At 44.2% G+C, this 22107-nt stretch overlaps 2 protein-coding genes across 5 annotated transcripts in view; one reads left to right on the top strand and one right to left on the bottom strand.

The window, feature by feature from the left end:
* ATP1B1 (ATPase Na+/K+ transporting subunit beta 1) overlaps positions 1-12495 on the top strand; it is a 32476-nt gene extending 19981 nt beyond the window's left edge. The window contains exons 3-6 of the mRNA XM_077342027.1: positions 4123-4281; positions 6172-6356; positions 8771-8851; positions 11096-12495. Coding sequence (XP_077198142.1) covers positions 4123-4281; positions 6172-6356; positions 8771-8851; positions 11096-11362 — 692 coding nt within the window. The 3' untranslated portion in view covers positions 11363-12495. The remainder of the gene's footprint in view (positions 1-4122; positions 4282-6171; positions 6357-8770; positions 8852-11095) is intronic.
* The window catches only part of NME7 (NME/NM23 family member 7), an 84932-nt gene continuing 75116 nt past the window's right edge, over positions 12292-22107 (bottom strand). For all 4 annotated transcript variants that reach the window (XM_077342024.1, XM_077342026.1, XM_077342025.1 and 1 more), the window contains exon 12: positions 12292-12560. In XM_077342024.1, the coding sequence (XP_077198139.1) occupies positions 12528-12560 (33 nt within the window). In that variant the 3' untranslated portion in view covers positions 12292-12527. The remainder of the gene's footprint in view (positions 12561-22107) is intronic.

Genomic DNA, 22107 nt, shown 5'->3' with positions numbered 1-22107 from the left:
AAGTACAGAAAACCAAAACTAGTTACCCTTCAGAAGAGATCCACTGATCAGGAGAGAGAAGTCTGTTGCAGAGTTCATTATTAACTAGCAATAACTCTGGAAGGGAGATGAGTGGGTGATGAGCTCCACTGTTACTTATGTCTGATTTTGAAGGACTTTGCACCTGGCACTTGCACTAGGGGTAGGGCTATTTGAACTTCACTGTACCAGACTTCCTGGTTCTGAACCTGTCCCAATAATGAACATGAGGTCCCACCCATTAGGGGTCTGGAATGCTGCCATGTGACTATGCTGTCAGGGTCAGCCCCTGTGGCAGAGTCCTGCCGCTAACTAGGAGTATGCCTGGATTCTGGGTCACATATATGTGGTTTCCCTTATTTATTTAGATATGTTATAGCAAGTGCAAGCAGAAGGCAGATCTACTGGTGGGTTGTCGGTTGATTACTGATGGATCACTGTTTGATTACTGAAATTTCTGCAAAGAATGTTGGGCTAGGTGGATATTAGTCTAATCCAGCAGGGTGTTTATTATAAAGCGAGAGTAAGTACTTGGGATTGCTTGGTGCAGAGAAGCACTGATTTTAAGAGAATCTTGAGTTTGAAACTTGTTTGCAAATTAGAAACAAATAGGCAAGGAGGCTTAGTCTTTTTTCAAATGGAAAACTGGTGCGCCTGTCCCCCCCTCTCTCCCATGCTCTTATCTGAAACTGGCTCTTGCCTGTTCTCTGAGGGATTAGAAGGCACTTGGCAGCATGTGATCTTTGTAGAAAGTCTGAGCAGTTCTTTCTGGGAACACCTAAGGTTGGGGTCAGAAGCCAGCCCTATGAGTTTACCATGTAAGGCCAGCACAACAAGGTTTCTAATTAGCCACCTTTTCAGGGTCATCTCCCATGCCCTGCCCCATTGCTGATTACTAGATCTTGGGTTTGTGAAAGAAGCACTAGAGGATAGAAGAGAATCCAGCATTTTAATGATTTATGGCTCAGATCTTCTCTTGTAAAGCAGACTAAGGCCGATTCCACATGATGGCAGCCATGCTGGGCCACTGGCAGTGTGTAGCTGCAAAGCTGCATGCTCTGCAGCTTTCTGTGTCCCCATGTGGGGCACACTTCAGCATAGGATCTGCTCTAGCATTGAAATGTATTCCTAAGAGGGGGTGCATTTGGGTGGGGTACCTGATCCCCTGCTGAAATGTGTCCCCCCCCCGGGGACATAGCTGTGGCGGAGGGGTTCCGCTGCGCAGGGGTGGGTGGGTGGAGTCTTCTTATTTTGCAGGAAGGTGGGATTGCATGAGAACGCAATCCCACCTTCCTGCAAAAAAAAAAAAAAAAAAGCCTCAGTCTGCCCTGCAGCAAAGTGGACTGGGAAATTTTTTGGTCCCTCCCTGCTTCTGTAGGGCAGGGAGGGTTGGGTCTGCCACAGAAGAGGCTCTGTTGGCCCCAGCAGCAGGGAAAGGGAACATGGAATCTCCCATGTTCCCTTAGCCCAGGGCGAATGAGGGCCTGATCTGCTGCAGGCCCTGGAGGGGGCTGGAATGGCAGCGATGTCATGAGGACATGGGGATTAGCCCCAAGTCTATACTAACGCTGCCCCAGCCTTTTCCACTCATGTGGAACAGGCCTAAAGGATTTTTTGACTTTCATGGAGTGACTGAATGAGACTGTGAGCGGTAGATGGAGTATCTGAAACCACTCCTCAGTGGATACAAGAGTGCTTTGTTATTGGGGTAGGTCCTACCCCTATCCTGACACTCCATTGAGCAGAGCTGGAGGAGGAGAAGGCAGGAAGGTGTCAAACTCTGCTGAGTGGAGTGATAGAGTTTCTGCTTTGCCTGGCTTGCACATGAAACTCTGAGCTAGCTCACTGGGAGGGCAGTATAGAAATCAAATAAATAAAATGACAGATAAGCCGGACTGCCATATTCGCACTGCGTGTTCATAGTCAAGGTGTTGCTTCTGAAGGGTTGGCAGATTTGAAATGCTGAAGCCCTTTCCATGTGGCTACTTGACACTGGGAATCTGTCTGCATGTGTGTGTTACACAGCCTTCACGACACTGCTGTTGTGAGTGTGGTGAGTCCCTGGTTTAAGTGCATTTGTTACCAGGCAGGGCCTGAAGTTATCCCAGAATTACCGCATATCTCCGAGCTGCAGTGATCTGTTTCTCCAGAGAAAATGGCAGCTTCAGAGAGTGGAGTCCATATCATCAAACTTCCCTCTCCAAGCTGTACCTTTTTCAAGTTCTGTCCCAAATCTCCTAAGAATTTTCCAAGCTGGAGTTGGGAGCTCTATCCATATGTGAAACCCAGGGTTCTGCAACCTATGTTTTGATTTCCCTGGTCTCCCTGTCTCTCAGAATTCCCTAATGTGTCCCCCTCAGTGGTGCAGGAAAACAGCTCTGATGGAAAGATCTAGTGCCAGAAAGCACAGTGTAAACTCCTTTGGCTGGGTGGCACTGGTGAAAGGATGCATTATGGCCCCAGATGAGTTTCCCAATAAAATGCTTGCTAAGTAACCAGAATTTAGGGAGAGAATCATGGACTGGTAGCGGTCTATCCCTTCTACTGATTATTTCCCACAACCTGTTCTAGTTGGTATGTTATTGTTGTTATATTGTTATATTGATACTGATACTGTTCCATGTAAATGTTCTTAAATGTTTTCTGTAAACTGCCCAGAGCTGTAGGGAAGGGAGATATAGAATCATAGAATCATAGAGTTGGAAGGGACCATACAGGCCATCTAGTCCAACCCCCTGCTCAACGCAGGATCAGCCCTAAGCATACTAAAGCAATAAAAAAATAAATAAATAAACATGTTTCCCTGGTCTCTCTCCTTCTCTAGCCAGGCTAATTTTTATCACTGAGCTACAGAGGCCAAAAAATGGGCGGGAAGGAGACAGCAGATAGTCAGCAGTGGCCTGAGGGGCTAGCATGCCTTCTGACCAGAGCTGTCCAAGCAAATATACCCCCCTTCCTTTTATTACAAGGTACACACCATCACTGGAAATGCTTTGCATTCCGAAACATACAGCTCCACCTTGCAGTTTTCTTTCTGCTTCCCTTTTTGTGTTTCTTACATCATCCAAGCCAATGGTTACAATGTTGGACTGGGGAGACATGGATTCTAATCTCCATACATTACTAAAACTTGAGGGTATTCAATGAAACTGATGGGCAGTAGGTTCAGGATGGACAAAGAGAAATATTATTATACACAGATATTGATTAAAATGTAGAATTCACTGCTAGAGGATGTAGTGATGGTCACAGGAATAAACAGCCTTAAAAGGGGGTTAGTTAGATTATTTCTTTATTTATATACCGCCCTCCCCCGAAGGCTCAGGGCAGTTTACAGGGAACAGAAAACAGATAGGTAACATGTGACAACAGCAATAACAGTGCAACACCAATAACCCCAACATGATAACAGCAATAATAATATGATAGAACGGCAAAGGAGCCTCATCTCAACTCTTACTGGGACCCAAAGGGCTAGGCAGATTCATGGAGGACAGGTCTATCATTAACTGTCTATCATTAATTGAATTGTTTTGTTGAATTGGTTATTGTAATTCTATGTGATTGTTATGGATTTTATGGGAGGGGTTTTTATGTGAGCCACCTCGAGCCTTCGGGGGGAGGCGGGATATAAATAAAATAATAATAATAATAATAATAATAATAATAATAATAATAATAATAATAATAATAATAATAACTGCTAGACATGGTGACCTGAGGGACAATGGGCCTCTGAATCCCAGGACCAGGAGGCAACATCAGGCCTTGGCCTCTATGCCTTGTTGTTGGCCCTCCAGAGGAACTGGTCGGCAACTGTGAGTCAGGATGCTGGATTAGATGGACCACTGGCCTGATCCAGCAGGCATGATGATCAAGGCAACCAACTGGCAGCCAGGTTGTAATTCATGAGTTTCACTGAGTTTTTTCCAAGGTGCCAGAACCTTCACACTGTAGAGCAAAGACACAGTCATATAAGCCATCATTTCTGTGTCCTTGTAATATTGCAAATGTTTCAACTTAGTAGGAAAAAAGTGGAAGCATAATTGTCTTGGATCCATGTTTTAGTCTGGATATATGACTGATGTTTGCCTTCCTTTTCAGGACTGACAAATATTCCTCAGGTACTTAAAATGGAAATTTCCTTCGATCCTGGTAACCCCACAACATATGAGAAATACACCAGGGCACTGGACAACTTCCTGAAGCGTTATGATATGGAAAATCAGAAAGAGACAGATACGGATTTTGATTCTTGTTCAAGTGAGTAAATCCAGCTTGATTTGTATATAGTGCCTACAAATTAATGTTAGTCTTGGCCCAGTTCCCCATTTTGGCCTGATAATCCTTTGCTGGCTCCCTAGAGAGGAGAAGCGAATCTCTGTCACATACCTTGACATGAGCATGGGCACACTGCTTGCTTCAGTCATTGTTTATCTCTTGAAGCCACCATGGAGGTAGCTTTAAACATATTTAGTGGGAGTCTTCTTCACTTGAACCCCACTTTTTACCTCCTAGAATAACTGGCTGTTACAATGTTGTGCTGCCAAACAGAAGGGGGGAAAACTGCTGACAGACTCTACCAGCGAAACCCCACCCCCTGTACTGATCCTTGTAATATTGCAAGTATTTCAACTTAGTAGGGAAAAAGTGGAAGCATAATTGTCTTGGGTCCATGTTTTAGTCTGGATATATGACTGATGTTTGCCTTCCTTTTCAGGACTGACAAATATTCCTCAGGTACTTAAAAAGCTTTTATAGCTGTATCCTGTTCCTAAAATGGGGAAAAGTCTTGCTGTCCTTCAATCTCGCTGAAATGCCTTAGTATGGCTATCAAAAGCAAAGAGCTCTCTCTGATGTAGTTCCCCAAATACCCTTGGGATAAAGTCCTGCCAGAGGGATCCTCATAAAGTGACTTGTGGCAGCTCAGAGAAGCCAGACTCACCCACTGAAAATGGTACACACTGAATAAACACCTCCTGATTTCAAATCTAGAAGACAGTTCTTGGGAGCTGGTTTTTTGTATGTTGTTTTTATTACCTGAAGGAGTCTTAATGTGGTTTACGATCACCTTCCCTCCCTCTCCCCACAACAGACACCCTGTCAGGTAGGTGGGGCTGAGAGAGGCCCACGGTCACAAAGCTGGCTGCGTGTGAAGGAATGGGGAGGGGGGGATCAAACCTGATTCTCCAGAAGAGCCACTGCTCTTCACCACTACACCAAGCTGGCTCTTTACCTTTGGGGACGTGTGGTCATAATTTGATGCTGCTGTTGAATAAGTGGGACAGCAGCTTCAGTGAATGCCTGGCAGAAGCTCTGTGCATAGGGAAAGCACAGGGGAGAATGGCAGCAGGACAGAGCTTTTGTTCTACCACACCGAGCAAAGCCACTGAAGTAGAAGTTCTAAATGGGAGCCAGGTGATCTGGCTTGGAATGTGCCTTACTGTCAAGGTAAGAGCTAACCAAGTAGTCTAGGGTTGGGTGCTTTGGTGTCCGAAGCAGCCGTTTGCGCCCGAAGCAGCCAGCGCTGTGCCGCTGGCTGCTTCGGGCGCAAATGGCTGCTTCGGACGCCAGAGCGCCCAACCCTAGTAGTAACCTGTGTCCTTCCTCTAAAGCCATCAATGTATATTCCCTGTAGCTAATGCCAGCTGGTTATCTGATTGCCCTGACCTGGATTTTCCAGGATAGCCCACACTTGGGAGCTAAGCAGCATTGGCCTTGGTTAGTATTTGGATGGGAAGCTCAGGGTGGGATGGGAAGCCCAAGGAAGCCCAGGGTTGCCATGCAGAAGCAGACTGTGGCAAACCACCTCTGTTCCTCTCTTGCCTTGATAACCCTGTCGGGTTGCCACTCGTCAGCAGCACCTTAAGAGGTGATGGGTGCACCTTCTGCTAACTAGTAGTCTGACTGCAGGTTTCTAAAGAAAGAAGCAAGCTGATATTCATTTTCATACTGAGCCTCCCAATGGTGTCCTCTCATTCATTTGGTGACAATTAGACACTGTTCCATGAATGAAAGCAGAGGACAGCCCCCTCCCTTGTCTCTGACCCTGAGCACTTGAATGAAATTCTGTGCAAGGTTGACCAACAATGCATGTAAATGATTCCTCCCACCCCTCTTTTCCCTCCCCCCTGCTGTCCCCCACCCATGCAGCTGTCCCAAGTGATTACATAGAGAGAGGGAAATATGACGAGAGTGCAGGCACAAAGAAATCGTGCAGGTTCAACCGTGCCTGGTTAGAGAACTGCTCTGGATTGAACGATAGTACTTACGGTTACAAAGATGGGAAGCCGTGCGTCGTCATCAAGCTCAACAGAGTCCTGGGATTCAAACCCAAGGTAACTACTGCTTCTCTTTGCTAGTGGGGCAACTGGGATGAGGCAATGCTGGGAGGTGGTAGGGTGGCCCTGTATGAAGGACCCTTCAGTCTTTGCTTGCAAGAGCTCCTGATCTCATTCTTGGGTTACTTTTATATAATGGCTGCTTCAAGGCCTTCCTAAGAGGCATTTCCCAGGGCAGAGAACAGTAAATGTTTTTTTCCTGTAACTGCCTGGAAATGACAGGAAATAGGGGGACTAGTGGTGAATAGGCAGCTGTTGTACTAAAGAGCAGGTGAGCCCATGTTCAAGCAGTTTGCATTTCTAGACACTCTTGGGATTAGCCACAATGGGAGGAGCCACAATACTTGGGCTTCTACAGTTCTCACTAAACACTGGAGGTGTTCTCACCTTCCATAGCCTGATCTCCTCCAACATAGAAAACCTCAGTCTCCATGACACCTTTCCGCAGGGCCTGCAAGACGGAGCTCTTCTGCCAGGTCTTTGGTTGAGGCCAGCGCATCCAGGAAGATCTGACCCCCCTTGAAACCATCTCTGGCAGCTTATGTCATCCCCCTATATCTACTCTGGAGATGGGGGGGTGCTCTTTTAATTGGTTTTGTCACGACCATCTTGAGGTTTAATCTATGTGATGTAACTTATTTTATTGGCATTTTTATGTATTTTTTCTGTAACCCGCCACGAGCCTTCGGGGAGTGGCGGGATAAAAATCTGACAAATAAATAAAATAAATGAGAGCAGAGGAGCTAACAGCACGGGAGTGGGACAGTTCTAACAAATCCCTGAAAGTCTCATTCACATATCTCTGTTTCTCTCAGCTTCTCCAGGTTGGCAAGCTTGTTCCCTGAGAGCATAAAGCTCCATGAACAGTAGGCAGATAATTGTATATGGAGAAGCTGTGGCTTATTGGTTGAGCATCTGCTTTATGCAAACCCATGAAGTTGCCTTATACTGAATCAGACGCTTGGACCCTCCAAGTCAGTACTCACTGACACATCTCTCCAGGGTCTGTCACATCACCTACTAACTGAACTTTCTTTTTTAAAAAATGGAAATTCTGGGGATTGATATTTTTTCTTTAAATTCTGGTGATTGAGCTTGGGACCTTCTGCATGCAAAGCAGATAGCTCTAGCATAAGAGGCCCCAGGTTTAATCCCCAGTATCTCCATTTTTAAAAAAGAATCAGGTAGTAGATGATGTAAAGGACTTCCACCTGAGACCCAGTCTAGGTGAACCTTGAATGACCATGGTCTGACTCAGTAGAAGGCTGTTTCATGTGCTTATGTGACAGCCGCAGTTTGCTTTATTGGGAGAGAGGGTCGAAGGGCCACTGGTGCTGGAGAGTTAGAACAGTGTTTTGTCTCAGTTGAATGCTGAAGCATAAGACAAGATACAAAGATGTTATCTGCCTCATTCAAGTAGAAACTATGTGAGATTTGCCCATCTGCTCGTTCCATCTAAGTCAGTGTATAGGCCTAGAAGATAGGTGGCTGGCTTTGGTTATACTTCCACGCCTGTTTGCCTGAAGGAAGAGGAAAAAGAAGAGCTGGATCCCCCCTCCCTTGCTTTTTACTACCCAAAGAAGTCTCAAAGTGGCTTACAATAACCTTACCCTTCTTTCTCCATGAACAGACACAACAGATAAGGCTGAGAGAGCTCTGAGAGAACTGTGACTGGCTCAAAGTCACCCGGCAGGCTGCATGTGGAGGAGTAGGGAACCAAACCCACTTCCCTAGATTAGAGACATGCAACACTTGTTTGCCACCAGTCAGTTGAATATTTATAAACCTAAATTCCTAAAATGAAATGAGATTGTGTTACCTCGGCTATTCCTACTTTCTGACACCTGGGAATGGCATTGAGTGAAAATCATGCCTATGCTGTTTCAGAGAATATGATTTCCGAGTCGGTTAGTCATTAGAGTGTCATTCTCCCCTTCCCATCCACTCTTATCTGCTATGTGATTAAATGTAGTTTGAGTAAAGGTATCCCCTGTGCAAGCACCGGGTCATGTCTGACCCTTGGGGTGATGCCCTCCAGCGTTTTCATGGCAGACTCAATACGGGGTGGTTTGCCAGTCCTTCCCCAGTCATTACTGTTTACCCCCCAGCAAGCAAGCTGGGTACTCATTTTACCGACCTTGGAAGGATGGAAGGCTGAGTCAACCTTGAGCCAGCTGCTGGGATTGAACTCCCAGCCTCATGACCAGAGCTTTCAGACAACATTTCTGTTGCCTTACCACTCTGCGCCACAAGAGGCTCTGTAGTTTGAATAGTGTAAAGAAAAACCTGGGTTGGTTGAAAATGCTTTGGGGGATTGATTTGGGAGTGTACATCTCTTAAATGGTGATGATGTATTAGGGAGGATTTTCAGGTGTTTTCAATAGGTTCTCATGTGCCTCTTTTCCTCTTAGCCTCCCAAAAATACTTCCATCCCAGAGGAGATGAGAGGAAGAATCATGCCATTTCTCATTCCTATCCACTGCGCTGCTAAGGTAAAGTAGGACAAGCTTTTGGAGAGGGAAAGCAGTCTTGGACTGTGCTTTGTTGTTGTTGTTGTTATGTGCGAAGTCGTGTCCGACCCATCGCGACCCCATGGACAATGATCCTCCAGGCCTTCCTGTCCTCTACCATTCCCCGGAGTCCATTTAAGTTTGTACCTACTGCTTCAGTGACTCCATCCAGCCACCTCATTCTCTGTCGTCCCCTTCTTCTTTTGCCCTCGATCGCTCCCAGCATTAGGCTCTTCTCCAGGGAGTCCTTCCTTCTCATGAGGTGGCCAAAGTATTTGAGTTTCATCTTCAGGATCTGGCCTTCTAAAGAGCAGTCAGGGTTGATCTCCTCTAGGACTGACCGGTGGACTGTGCTTACAAGATCTTAATGGCTTTTTACTTTCTACCTTTACATGGAAAGGCCTGTACACAGTTATCAGACAACTGGGAATCTACTTGAGGATTTGGGGTTCTCATTCCCTCCTTCCTCAGCTCCTCATTAAGAAACAAGTACAGCAGCAGCACCCATGCTTGAAAAGCAAGTTCTGTCTTCTGTGGTCTGGAAAATTTTGCTTTCAAACTGGGTGTCCTGGTGCACTTGATGCCTCCAATCTGCGTTTTGGAAAAATGAACCAACAGTTAGGCAGATGCCAGCCCATTGAAAGTGGTGCGCTTGTGTTCATCACAGTCTTGCAGTCAGCATTCCCCTTTATAGGAAATTCTGTCCGAGTCTCCCAGGTAGGTTGCTCTCTCTGTTAAAATAAATAGGACTCTCGTGGCTATTTAAAAACTAATAGTTTTATTCCAGGATAAGATTTTTGTGGTCTGTTGCCCCACTGAAGAATCTTTGAACCTTTGTCTGAAGCAGTGGGATCTACTCCACAGAAGCTTACATTGGACTAAAATATTGGCTTATGGTCTGTCCAGGAAAACATTATCACCCTGTAAAGGCCCACACCTGTTGTCTTTCCCCCCTAAAAGCAGAGTTTCAAGCAACACCCAAGAGAGAAAATCTAGTTGCTTGTTTTTCTAGTGATGGAAGGATGATACCAAAAATGGTGACAACCATGCATCACTGTCCTTCATGGGGAGTTAAATCAGGAAAATGTCCATGCTTCACAGGGATTGGCTTGAGAATAATAGCTCAAACCATCTATCTTAGAGTGGCTCCATTTCAGATACCTCCTGATTAGAAGGCAGCAACATTTGCCAGGCCTTTGCTGAAACCATATACTAGACTTGCATTGTGGCTCCATTTCCTTAGTTTTTTGTTAGCTGTCAGTGACATTTGGAAGGAGTACAGTGCTGATCACAAAAGGAGGTCCACAGGTTGAAGCCAAAAGTTCATCTAGTCCGGATTCTGTTTCGAGCAGTGGCAGGGCAGATGCTGTGGGACAATTTATGAACAAGGCACAAACAGTCTTCTATTGTTGGTCCTGAATTCAGAGGGATAATGCTTCTGGACATTTGTTGATACCCATTTCCCAAAATGTGGTGCCCAAGGTGCCTCACAACAGGATTTGAAACAACCATTTCATAACATCTACAAAATACAAAGAATTATCACCAATAACAAGGATCATATGAGTCATAAATGGGCTGAAATCAGTCAGGTTTAAGAAATTAGCTTGGCACCTTAAAAACATTCCACAGCTAGTGTGTCGTAATTGAGAAAGCTCTGCTAGCAGGGACTGTGGCTCAGAGGTAGAGCCTCTGCTTTGTGTGCAGAAGGTCCCAGGTTTAATCCCTGGAATCTCAACTTAAAAGGGTTCAGGTGGTAGGGGATGTGCAAAACCTCTCCTTGAGACCCTGGAGTCTCACTGCCAGTATAAGTAGACAATGCTGCCCTTGATGGACCAGGGGTCTGATTCAGTATTTGGCAGTTCCATATGTTCAGTTATCACCATCCAGCTATCTTAGTAGACAGGCACCAATAGATCTATCCTAAGTGAATCTGCATAATTTTTAAAAAGCCATCTAAGCTAGCAGCTATTACCACATTGTGTGGCATGTAACAAGTGGTCCACAAGGCAAGTAAAATCTGTAGAGACATGACTTACAGCAAAATGCTGCACAACTGGGAGCCATGAAGGTGTGCTGGCAAGGGAGCTGAATAAGTGCAGTGACCATACAATGGAAAAGTTATGTTTTTTCTGCAAAATGTGAAGCTTAAAGGAAAACGTAGAAAGCCAGCTCGCAATACATGGCGCATGCAATCATTTTTTCCTACCTTTATCATTCCTTTAGAAAGACGAAGATATTGGCAAAATTGGCACTGTGGAATACTATGGCATGGGCGGCTATGCTGGCTTTCCTCTACAATATTACCCATATTATGGCAAGCTCCTTCAGCCCAAGTACCTCCAGCCCCTTATAGCAGTGCAGTTCATGAACCTAACCCAGGACGCTGGGATACGTATCGAATGCAAGGCCTATGGTGAGAACATCGGCTACAGTGACAAAGACCGTTTCCAGGGACGTTTTGATGTGAAATTTGACATTAAAAGAAGCTGATCACAGGCATAGCTCTCTCTCTCTCTCTCTCTCTCTTTTCCTCTTAGCCATGTAAAAGTTTAAAAAAAGACAAAACCTACTAGTCTTGAACAAAACTTGTCATACATATGGGACCTACACGTAATCTATATGCTTTACACTAGCTTTCTGCATTTAACTAGGTTAGAATGTAAACTTAAAAGTGTAGCAATAGCAACAAAGATATTTATTCTACTGTAAATGACAAAAACAAAATTGAGCCTTGGGACATGCCCATTTCTACTGTAAATTATGATTCCATAACTGACTTGTAGTAAGCAGTGTTTCTGCCCCCTAAGTATTGCTGCCTTGTGAATTTTATTTAGTGTACAGTCCTATAGGTGCATTACTCTGGTCATTTTTCAAGCCATGTATTATTGTACCTGTTTTCTACTTTCTGTGAGCAAAGATTTGCTGTCCAAGGTGTAAATACTCAGTGGGACTAAAACTGGCATGGTTCTTTTTAACTATTATTTTTGTTCATTTTTAAAAGGCAAATGGCCCACATGTGAGATTATTCAGCAGCACTCTATTAGAGCTTCCCCCATTCCCTGGTGGTTTTAGGATTTTATTTAGTGTGGTGACAAGAGCAATTTGAGTTTGAAGCAAACCTAAAGAGTAAGTGATGGTGTACTGTGCTCTGTAGTGAATGCCGTCTTTCTCTCTTTCCCCTCATCCTCCAGTATGTTGTATGAGAGACCTGAGTCAGCCTGTCACATTAGTCAGTGATGGGAATAATTATTTTGCTTTGTATATTGTCTTCATTTCCTGCTAGAAGCATCACATGCCGTGGTGCTGTCTTTATTGAATGTTTTAACCATTTTCATGGTGGAAGAATTTTATATTTATGCAGTTGTACAATTTTATTTTTTCTGCAAGAAAGTGTAATGTATAAAGATAAACCAAAGCCACATGTTTGAAAATAAATCTTTATTTTGAACTTTATGAAAAAGCAATGCAGTTAACCCATCAACTGGTGTTTAAATGTTGTCTAAAGTGCAAAACTCTATGTTCTAACATGTGTAATAGCCAGGAGTACAGTGCTCTTGTTGACCTTGTATTTCAGTCAGGTTAAAACATTGGACAATAAATGAATAAACACATCTTCCATCCTGTGGCTTGTGTTTTGTAATTCTGTATTCTCCAGTTAGCTGTCCAGGATATTGAAAAAGTACTGGACCTACAAAAGATAAAACTTGTTACATTGCATCCTTTGGCTTGTTTCATCTTAGCAGAGCTCTCATCTGAAAAAAAAACCCCCACAATTCTAATACTGCTGATGGTCTCTGTGCTGATTTTTATAGACAGATCAAATGAGCTGCAGTCACTGTTGTCACCTTCAAAACATGCACATGTCTTCTGGGTGGACTAGGCGCCCAGGCTGGATTAAGGACTTCTGGCTAGTTGCATGTATTTGTGGCTTTCTCACTGTCTGGTTCACTTGGTAATTAGCTATGTGCTGGTCATTCCTGCTGCTCCCCTTTCTTTGCAAAAGAAACCTGAATTCTCCCAACTATCTTAAAGAGTGGCCCTTGCAGCTGAGATTCATGATAGTAATAGTTTCTAGCGCCTCCCACAGGAAGCCCGAGACACTAACAAAACATCAGCAATGGGTGCTCTTGAACGTTCATCAAGATAGTCTCTATCCTCTCCCCAGCCAACACCCTTACTACTTGTTCCTTTCTCTTTTCATGCTATCCCCAGCCCAGGCATACTGGCCGAGGAAGCAAGGAGAACTCAATAGGAGGTCCCTGCTCACAACAAGATAACTCCCAGACAGCAGTGAAGATACTGTTCATTTGAATGTGCTATTGTCTCTTCCCCATTTCTAAATTCATTGCTTATATGGGAGTTTGCCCAGGAGGGGAAGGCTGTAGAATTTCTGCCCTATAAAATTCCAGTCTGAAAATGTGTGAATTTAAACACTTGCAGTAGTTCTGCATATGCCAGAACCAGCTGGGAAAGAAGGCTGAAATAATAATAATGGTCTCAAAGGCACAAAAACGTATGCAGAAACGGGGATAAACCAAAGCAGCATGGAGCTAGAAACAATTTGAGAGGAAAAAAAACTTGGAAAAGCAGAAGTTCTTGCAGAAAAATCTTGGAAGTATCATAACTGGTGGTCCAGAAATTATTTGGAGACCAGATCCACCTTGCTGCCGCTTAACTGAACAATTTGAATACTGGCAACTGGAAAGATTAAAAAATTTAGGTGAATGTAATGGCTAAGCAGCTGAAAATTGGCAATGGGGAAGGAAGCTTTACTTCAGGGAGGGGGATTCCATCAAATCTACACAAAGCCAGATGCAAATGCAAGCAGAAATTCAGTGAAAATAGTCATATCCAGAAGGGGACAAGAAATTATTTCCTCTCCCACACTGAGGAGCAATCATGTTTGATGGTATCATGACAAACAATGAGACAGCAGAACACCATCTGCCACTGGATCAAGCCTGGATAGCAATGCATGTTATAGCCACACTAACTGCAACTATGGAATCAATCAACGTGTGAACAGATGGTTCCTGGTATATACTGTAGGTCTCTGTTTCTCTCATATACTACCAATATCTGCAAAATTTTAAAAGGTACTGTTGATTAGGGTACAGTCTAATAGAGGGCCTGAGAGAGCCATCTTGGTGTAGTGGTTAGGAGCGCCGACTTCTAATCTGGTGAGCCAGGTTTGATTCCCCACTCTTCCCCCACATGCAACCAGCTGGGTGACCTTGGGCTCGCCACAATGCTGATAAAACTGTTCTGACAAAGCAGTAATATCAGGGCTCTCTCAGCCTCACCTACCTCATGGGGTGTCTGCTGTGGGGAGAGGAAAGGGAAGGCAATTGTAAGCCGCTTTGAGACTCCTTCGGGTAGAGAAAAGCAGCATATAAGAACCAACACTTCTGAATAGGTCTGGCCAAAAAAGCTGCTACACTCAATCAAGAGATACATTTGGTTTTCACCTCCTAAATTATGGGAATGTGAGGATGACATGAGGGGAGGAAGGAAGAAAACAAGAAAGTCTGTACAAGGTATGAGTATGGTACAAGTGGAAGAACGTTAACACAACAACTTCAAATGATCAAGACAAAAGTATTTTTGCAGTAGATCAAATTCCCCATGCTGTGATTGAATAACTCATTCATCTTACAATATCTTCCACTCCACTGGTGACTCTACCGATGAATGCCAAGAAGTCAGAGATAACAAGGAAACAAATCAAGACGAGCATCTAGGGCAGAATGAACTCCAGCAAAATCTTGCATGGTGTTGTGAACCCATCTCGTACCTTTCTATGGAATATTATGCACTCCCATGCCCTTTGCATACTGAAAGGTGTGCAAACTGACGACACTAAGTTGGACTGATAGACCACACCCCCTAATCACTATTAATCACTATGACCTGTTGTCCAATATTTCAAACACAGGTGTTTCCAACTTTTGAGAGTCCTGGGCTTGTCCACTGGTATAATTTTCTACATTATGTTGATAACTTTCTGCTTTTAGCACCAATGATGAAAAATAGCTTTAAACCATTTTCAAAGTAAGACTGCATATATGTGCACACAAACCTAGCCTTATAAACAGATAGTTATAATTGGGTAAGTATTACACTCTTAATATTTGATTCCAGGAGATGGCACCATTCTTGGTCTTCAAGGATCCCCTTATTGAAAGGAGAGGCTACTTAGAAATATAACGTGTCCAGAAATTTTTAAACCATGGGGAAAAACACATTTTTTCTCCTGGTATAAAAACAGAAATTCTGAGAAATAGAAATATATTGATTACCTACTTTCTTTTCTTGCATTTAACTTATTTTACTCCATTCTCAACTCAAAAGTCATAGCTTATAAAAGTGGTGTACTGTTTGTTATATTTATGAAATTCAGAAGTGTGGTATAATGGTTAGATGTGAGAGGCCAAAGTTGAATGCCCACTCTTCTGTGGAGACTCAGTAGGTGACCTGAGATGTTCACATGCTCTTGCCCTAACTTACTTAACAGGTCAAAATTTAAGTCCATGGGCACCTTTAAGACCAACAACATTTGATTCAAGTTGTGCAGGGCACACTTTGTCAGACAATGAAATAGAAATTACCAGACCACCTCTATAAGAGGAAGGTTGGTCAGGGACTAGTACCCAGCATTATGAAGATGTTTCATGAGATACACAGACCTTACACAAATAACTCAGTTCATAAGGTCATTTTTTAAAAGCACCTTCAGTCAAAGACAGATTCCTGAAATATGTGGCAACCGAAGCCCTTCTTCCTAAGTAGCAGAGCTCCTTTGAAAACACAGCTGGATACTAACAATGGGATTAGATGGTTTAGTTCAGAAGTAGTCAACCTGTGGTTTGCTGGCACGGGGCTCATGGGAATTGTAGTCCATGGACATCTGGAAGACCACAGGTTGACTACCTCTGGTTTAGTTTTCAGAGATGATTTGCACTTTCTTCACCAACATATTGTGAAACATCTGAGACCAGAAAAATTATGACACTTAAAAAAACCAAAACTATTGGCGTATTTTTTATATTTGCCATTATGTGGATGCTAAGCACAGTGGAATTTACAAATATAAGGTAGAAGGACTTTCAAACAGTAAAAATTGCTTGGCTGGGCACAGAATACGCCATAGAAGAACTGCCAGCAAACAGCAGGTGGCTTACTCTTGCTCCACAAAGTTGAGAACGGCACCCATGGGAGCCTTGCGCAGGCACTGGCCAGCCAAAAGTAACAGCACCTGAGGGAAGAAACTGATTTATTTCAGCATTGAAGGACAAGGTGATTTCATGCTAGATTTTTTTTCTGATGTAGGTGAACAAAGTGAGTTCTCAGTACGAACGCGCAAGAGAAATTAACTCTTCATACTAGATTGGCTTTCTAGGCTTCTCTCATCTGTCTTTCTACTGAAAGAAGTGTGCCTGCACCCTTGAATAAAACTTTGTTAGTCTTAAAGGTGCCACTGGACTCAAATTTTGTTTTCTACCTAACTAAGCCCTGCTCCCCTCTGAATTAATGATGCTCCTACTGACCTGCTCAGTTCCCTCTATGGGGAAAAAAAATAAAAGTGGATACCAAATTGCTACTCAATACTGTAAAATAGTCAGGCTCTAGGGGGTAATTTTGCAATAAGAGAGCTGAATTCTGGACATTCCACAGAACGTAGCCCAGATTATGCAACCATCTAACTCCACTTTCCTCCAAAATGTTATCACACAAATCCTTTGCTTCCTGCTCTTAATTTTCTTTTAGGCATGAATAGCCTTGGTAGCTTCCTTATCACATCACCTAAGAACAGAACACACAGTTACTTGACAGGCATTTTGTGCAGCACTGGGCCTGGTGTCATTGCAACACTTCTGGCCTTCCAGTTACCAGGGAATTGACATAGTTGTGCAAGCCAGAATTAAACATCTTACAAGAATCCCACCTTACTCTTTGTCTCCTTGGCTGCAGGGCTCCCGAAACTGAGAGTCAAGGGCAAAATTCAAAGCGAAGCAAACAAAACAGGGAAGTGGAAATATCATCTAAGAAAAGATGCATTCCAGAGCACGCTATGAAATGATTCTGAAACAGAATTCAGGAAGTCTCACTACCCCAAAATGAAGAGTTCTGCTAAAAATATAATTGGAGAGTGTATATTTCAGTGTGGCTACAACATTTAGAAGAAGAGATGGTTCTTATATGCTGCTTTTCTCTACCCGAAGGAGTCTCAAAGCACTTACAATCGCCTCCCCTTTCCTCTCCCCACAACAGACACCCTGTGAGGTAGGTGAGGCTGAGAGAGCCCTGATATTACTGCTCGCTCAGAACAGCTTTATCAGTGCTGTGGTGAGCCCAAGGTCACCCAGCTGGTTGCATGCGGGGGAGTGCGGAATCAAGCCTGGCTCACCAGAAGAAGAAGAGTTGGTTCTTATACGCCGCTCTTCCCTACCCGAAGGAGGCTCAAAGCGGCTTACAGTCGCCTTCCCATTCCTCTCCCCACAACAGACACCCTGTGGGGTGGGTGAGGCTGAGAGAGCCCTGATATCACTGTTCGGTCAGAGCAGTTTTATCAGTGCTGTGGCGAGCCCAAGGTCACCCAGCTGGTTGCATGTGGGGGAGTGCAGAATCGAACCCGGCATTCCAGATTAGAAGGCAGCACTCCTAACTACTACACCAATCTGATTTTAGCACTTCCTTGTGCCTACTCATCTGCATTTTGCTATTGGGTGTCCGGATGATGAGATAAGGCAACTTTTTGACTCCAGTCCTCCTCTGCCAACCAAGATGACTGCACAGCTGGAGGGAGCCCGATTCAAATCCTTTAAGCCCTTCCCGGCCACATCCTTCCCCAGTTGGAAATTCTAACCACAGACGACTTTACAAGGTTAATGTGCCAAGCTACTCCTTTCCCCTACTTCCTAACCAACTCTCTGAGGCCTTAAGTCACTGAGGCCTTTGCTCCTTCTAGTGTCAAAAGGGGAGGTTCTTAGGCACCAAGACGACTTGATTGCTTTGCTATCTTCACCAGCCACTGTTCCTTTAAAAAAACCCTGTTGTCTAGAAACCCTGGGTGATAAATTGTCCTTGACAGCAAACCCTGAAAATGGTTTGAAACCCTGAAAATCTTGTAGGAAGTATGCTTTATCCCACCTCCCAACCCCAAGAATCTTCCCAAACACAGCCCCTTCCCTTACCTGAGTGAATGGAAGAAATAGTCTCTAATGAGTTGTATGCACCCCCTCCCCAAATTAAAGAGATGTTTTTTTTTTGCAAAGTTTTCAGCCTTGCTTGAGAGGAGTAGAAAAGGCATAAACAGTTGATGAAGTCAATTATTTGCTCCAAATTCGACAACTAATAGCTTTTAATGACATTTTTACTTTATGTCAACTTTCAAACAGGAGCAAATTTGAGTTTTTAGCTGCAGGCAAGAACTCAAAGAGCAAACGAACTATCTCCAAATCGAAAGTATTCCTCCACCCCATGGTTCTGATAGTCCATAATTCTTGGTTTCCCAGCCTAGGTTTGAGGCTACCAGCTCTGGGGTGGGAAATTCCTGGCGACTTTAGGGGTAAAGGCCGATGAAGGCCCTGGCAGGGTATTCTGCTACAAACTCCACCCTCCAAAGTTTGTCAGGGGAACTGATCTCCAGAGATCACTTGTAATTCTTGGAGATCTCTAGTCCCCACCAGAGTTTGGCAACCCTACCCAAGTTACCAGAATACCTATCCACTAGCATACGCTAGATTATTTATTAGTTTTAATTAAACTCTGAAACCTGCTCCAATAGGGGAGGACGGGTATCTTCATAACAAAGGCCAGCCAGTTCAGTGCTACGCACAGGCTTGTTCTGAGCAGGAGGAGGGAAACTGTTTCATGATACACAGACCAATCCATCAGCACTATGTAAATCCAATTTTTGTCCACTCACACCACAATTCTCTAAAGACAGCTGTATGTGTGAGATATGCAGTAAGAATGAGCCTACTGCCCTGTAAATGTAACGTCTACTGCAGCACTGTCTCGAGGACTTCAGCACACTTCAAGCCAGCCACATGGGAGATGGTAAATTTCCAGTGGTCTGTGACTCATGCAGGAGCTGTGTTATCAGATAAAAAGCTCCATAACTCATTTTCAGTACACGACCAGCTACACTCACTTTGTAACAACCGCTAAAGATATGCTTGCAATTCAGCGATTGCTATCTCCAGCAAACCATTTGGCACTATCACACTGAATCAGGCTTGTTCTCCCAAGGCCTTTGCATTCCTGAGGTGTCCTTACTGTAAAAACAAATGAGAGTTGACACACTCACTGACTGGGAAGCAAAAACTTACTCAGGGCCAGACAAAGGCTTTCACCTCAAGTACCTAGAAAAGAAGAGCTGACACCGCCCCCCCCCCCCATCTCACCAGCCATCAACTTAACCTCAATCTTCTTTCTCTTCAAGAGACCCTACACAAATGGTCTCTCACTTTTCCCAGGGTATTCTTGTCTCATTATTTGAGAATGAGTGTGCAGATGTGTGAGCATGTGTGCATGCATATGTACACAGAATCTGCACTGTGCATCATAAAGGATCTCGTTCAGGCAGTATGAGGTAGGTCAGCTGCAGGCTCCCCTACATAAAGTGATATTTGGGCTTGACCACCACTACTCCTCAGCAAGCTCTCTATTTTAGCATGAGAGTGGGGCCCAATTTCTCAAAGGAGCCACAAGATCAGAACAATGCTGCTTCCTGCCTTCTTGGGCCACCTACTAAAGCAAGGGAGAATATAAAAGTCTTGTGGATCAATCATTTGGTTTCACCAATATCTGTGTTCGGTAATAAAAGGTCTTGATATCCACCCAGGGTTTCTGGGCAAAATGAATTATCTGGATTCTTTCAATCTGGCTTCCAGCCTGGATACAGCTTTGAAAATATCCTGGTCACCCTTCTTACAGTATCTACATCAAGCAGCCCACAAGAGGGAGGTTCCTGCTGGACCTCCTGGACCTCTGTGACTTTTCAATACCATTGATCATAGTATCTTTCTGACCTGCCATGATGGGTTTAGAAGCTATTGCCCTGCAGTGGCTCCCTTTCTTCCTTGCAAGCAGGTTGAAGGCGGCAGGGTTTGAAGATTACTGCTCTGTGGCTTGGCCATTGGCTACGCCACACCGTAGGGCTTGTTTCCCATGAACCACATGAAAGCAATGGGAGAGATTTGGACTGAAGTGTCATCAGTACAGTTCAAAATACCCATTCCATTTAATTCCACAGAAACAATAGAAACCCTATACCACTACCTACAATGAATGAAGATATTAATGTGGTCAAAGAAAACTAACAATCCAGCTAAAATGGAAGCTTTGTGGATTAAAAGATGATTCAGGAATAGGTATGCAATGTTCTGTACAAGGATGCCTTGCCCTGAAAGGTCACCCACTGCCAGATCCTTCACTGCCAGTGAGACTGCCAGATCCTTCACTGTCCATGTATAAGCAGGTTCCAGAGATGGTGGGAAAGCCTCATTACTAACTTAAGCTGGTTCACCTGTTGTGGCCATTTCTGGAGAAAAGACACCAGGACACTGCAACACATGCCTTGGAAATATGTTCTACTAAGCAACTGGGGGGGAAATGTATCTGCCAGAAAGTTTGGACATTTTTGAATTTAAAAAATGCCAAATAGGTTCTTCTAAAGAATTTTGGGTTGATGAATCTATTTCTGTTATATGACAGGCTGTATCTTTAACAGTTACCCATTAACATGTCAAAAGCATAATGGCTGCAAGAAAACCATTGCTTCAATAAGCTATTCGGAGACTGTTTTAGACCCATTATGCACGGGGGGAATAACGCACATTCGGGGTGGAATGGCGGTGACTAAAATCACTGATAACGCACAGAGCTGGCTGCAACCGGCCGCAGCTTCGGTGCATGCCGACGAAAAAGCCGCGTTAGCGAAACACGGAAGAAAGCGCAGCTTCCGGGTGACCGGGGCGCAACCAGAAACGGCGCCGGGATTGCTGCGTGCATAATCGGTTATTCTGGGTTTTGCTGCCGTCGCGCCCCATCCCGTGCATAACCAGTGTGCTTCGCGTCTTCCCCCTCCGCGTTTTCCATGTGACCCGAAATCGCCGTTTCGGCGGCCGTGCATAATGGGCCCTAGTAAGGAGTCTGGAATACTGAATCCATTTCACCTATTTTATAATGTGCATAAGCACAATATGCTGTTGAGTTATGACTCTTGGCAACCGCGTGAAGTTCTACCTTATGGGATTTTCAGGCCACAAGTGAAGAGTGGTGATTTTCCCTTGCCTCCCTCTGCCCAGCAGCCCCAGTCTTCCTTTGTGGTCTCCCTTCCAAGTACCAAGTGTCCTAAAATGAAACCCCCTCCTCAGGATCTGAAGTTTAAATTTAACAGTCTCTATATGAGGGGTAGTCAAACTGCAGCCCTCCAGATGCCCACAGACTATAATTCCCATGAGCCCCTGCCAGCATTTTCTGGCAGGGGCTCATGGGAATTGTAGTCCATGGACATCTGGAGGGCCGCAGTTTGACTACCTCCTCACTCTGAACGGGAGCAAAGGGAGCACTTCCTCTGAGAAGATGAAGAAATTTAGGTGTGGCTGGAGGAACCATATGAAAGAAAACTGAAAAAAAATGTCATCGCCTAGAACTGGGACTCTGAATTGTAATGTCCTTTGGGTTAGGCTGTTGTACTTCAATTATCAAGAATTGCTGAAGCACCCGGGGGAACTCAGAACTGGAGGGAGTATAAAGTTTTTGGTAAAATCTCCACCTCAAAGACTCAATCAAGTGAACCCAACCAGAGTCAGTAATGGCTAAATAGAACAGAGAGGCGATCTTACTGGGACTACAAAGAGCTCCAAATAGATGGGCTCTTTTCCTCAACCTGGACTCTCATCTTGCCAAGGATACAGAATTAATACATGGCCTAAGGCTGGATGATGTGTTGGAATATGCTGAATGCTAAAATATAAAATCAGTAATTTAAAAAAAAACCCACAGCTAAAAATAGCAAAGAACATCTTCCACATTTTGGCAGACCTCCGTTATTCAAACAGGAGTAGCCAACTAGTATGAAAGACAGAGTGGAACAGGCTGCACTAACTGGACAAAGAACTATCAAGCTAACTGCATATCCAGAGGTAGAGACTCCCTTAGCCTGGAGGAAGCCTGTAAAGGAACCATCACAAGTACCCTTTATCTTGTTATTTCTATATTTTCCA

Source organism: Paroedura picta, chromosome 6 (assembly GCF_049243985.1).
Source record: "Paroedura picta isolate Pp20150507F chromosome 6, Ppicta_v3.0, whole genome shotgun sequence".
NCBI lineage: Eukaryota > Metazoa > Chordata > Lepidosauria > Squamata > Gekkonidae > Paroedura > Paroedura picta.
Note: the sequence above shows the minus strand (reverse complement) of the source record. Positions and strands in the feature narration are given on the sequence as shown.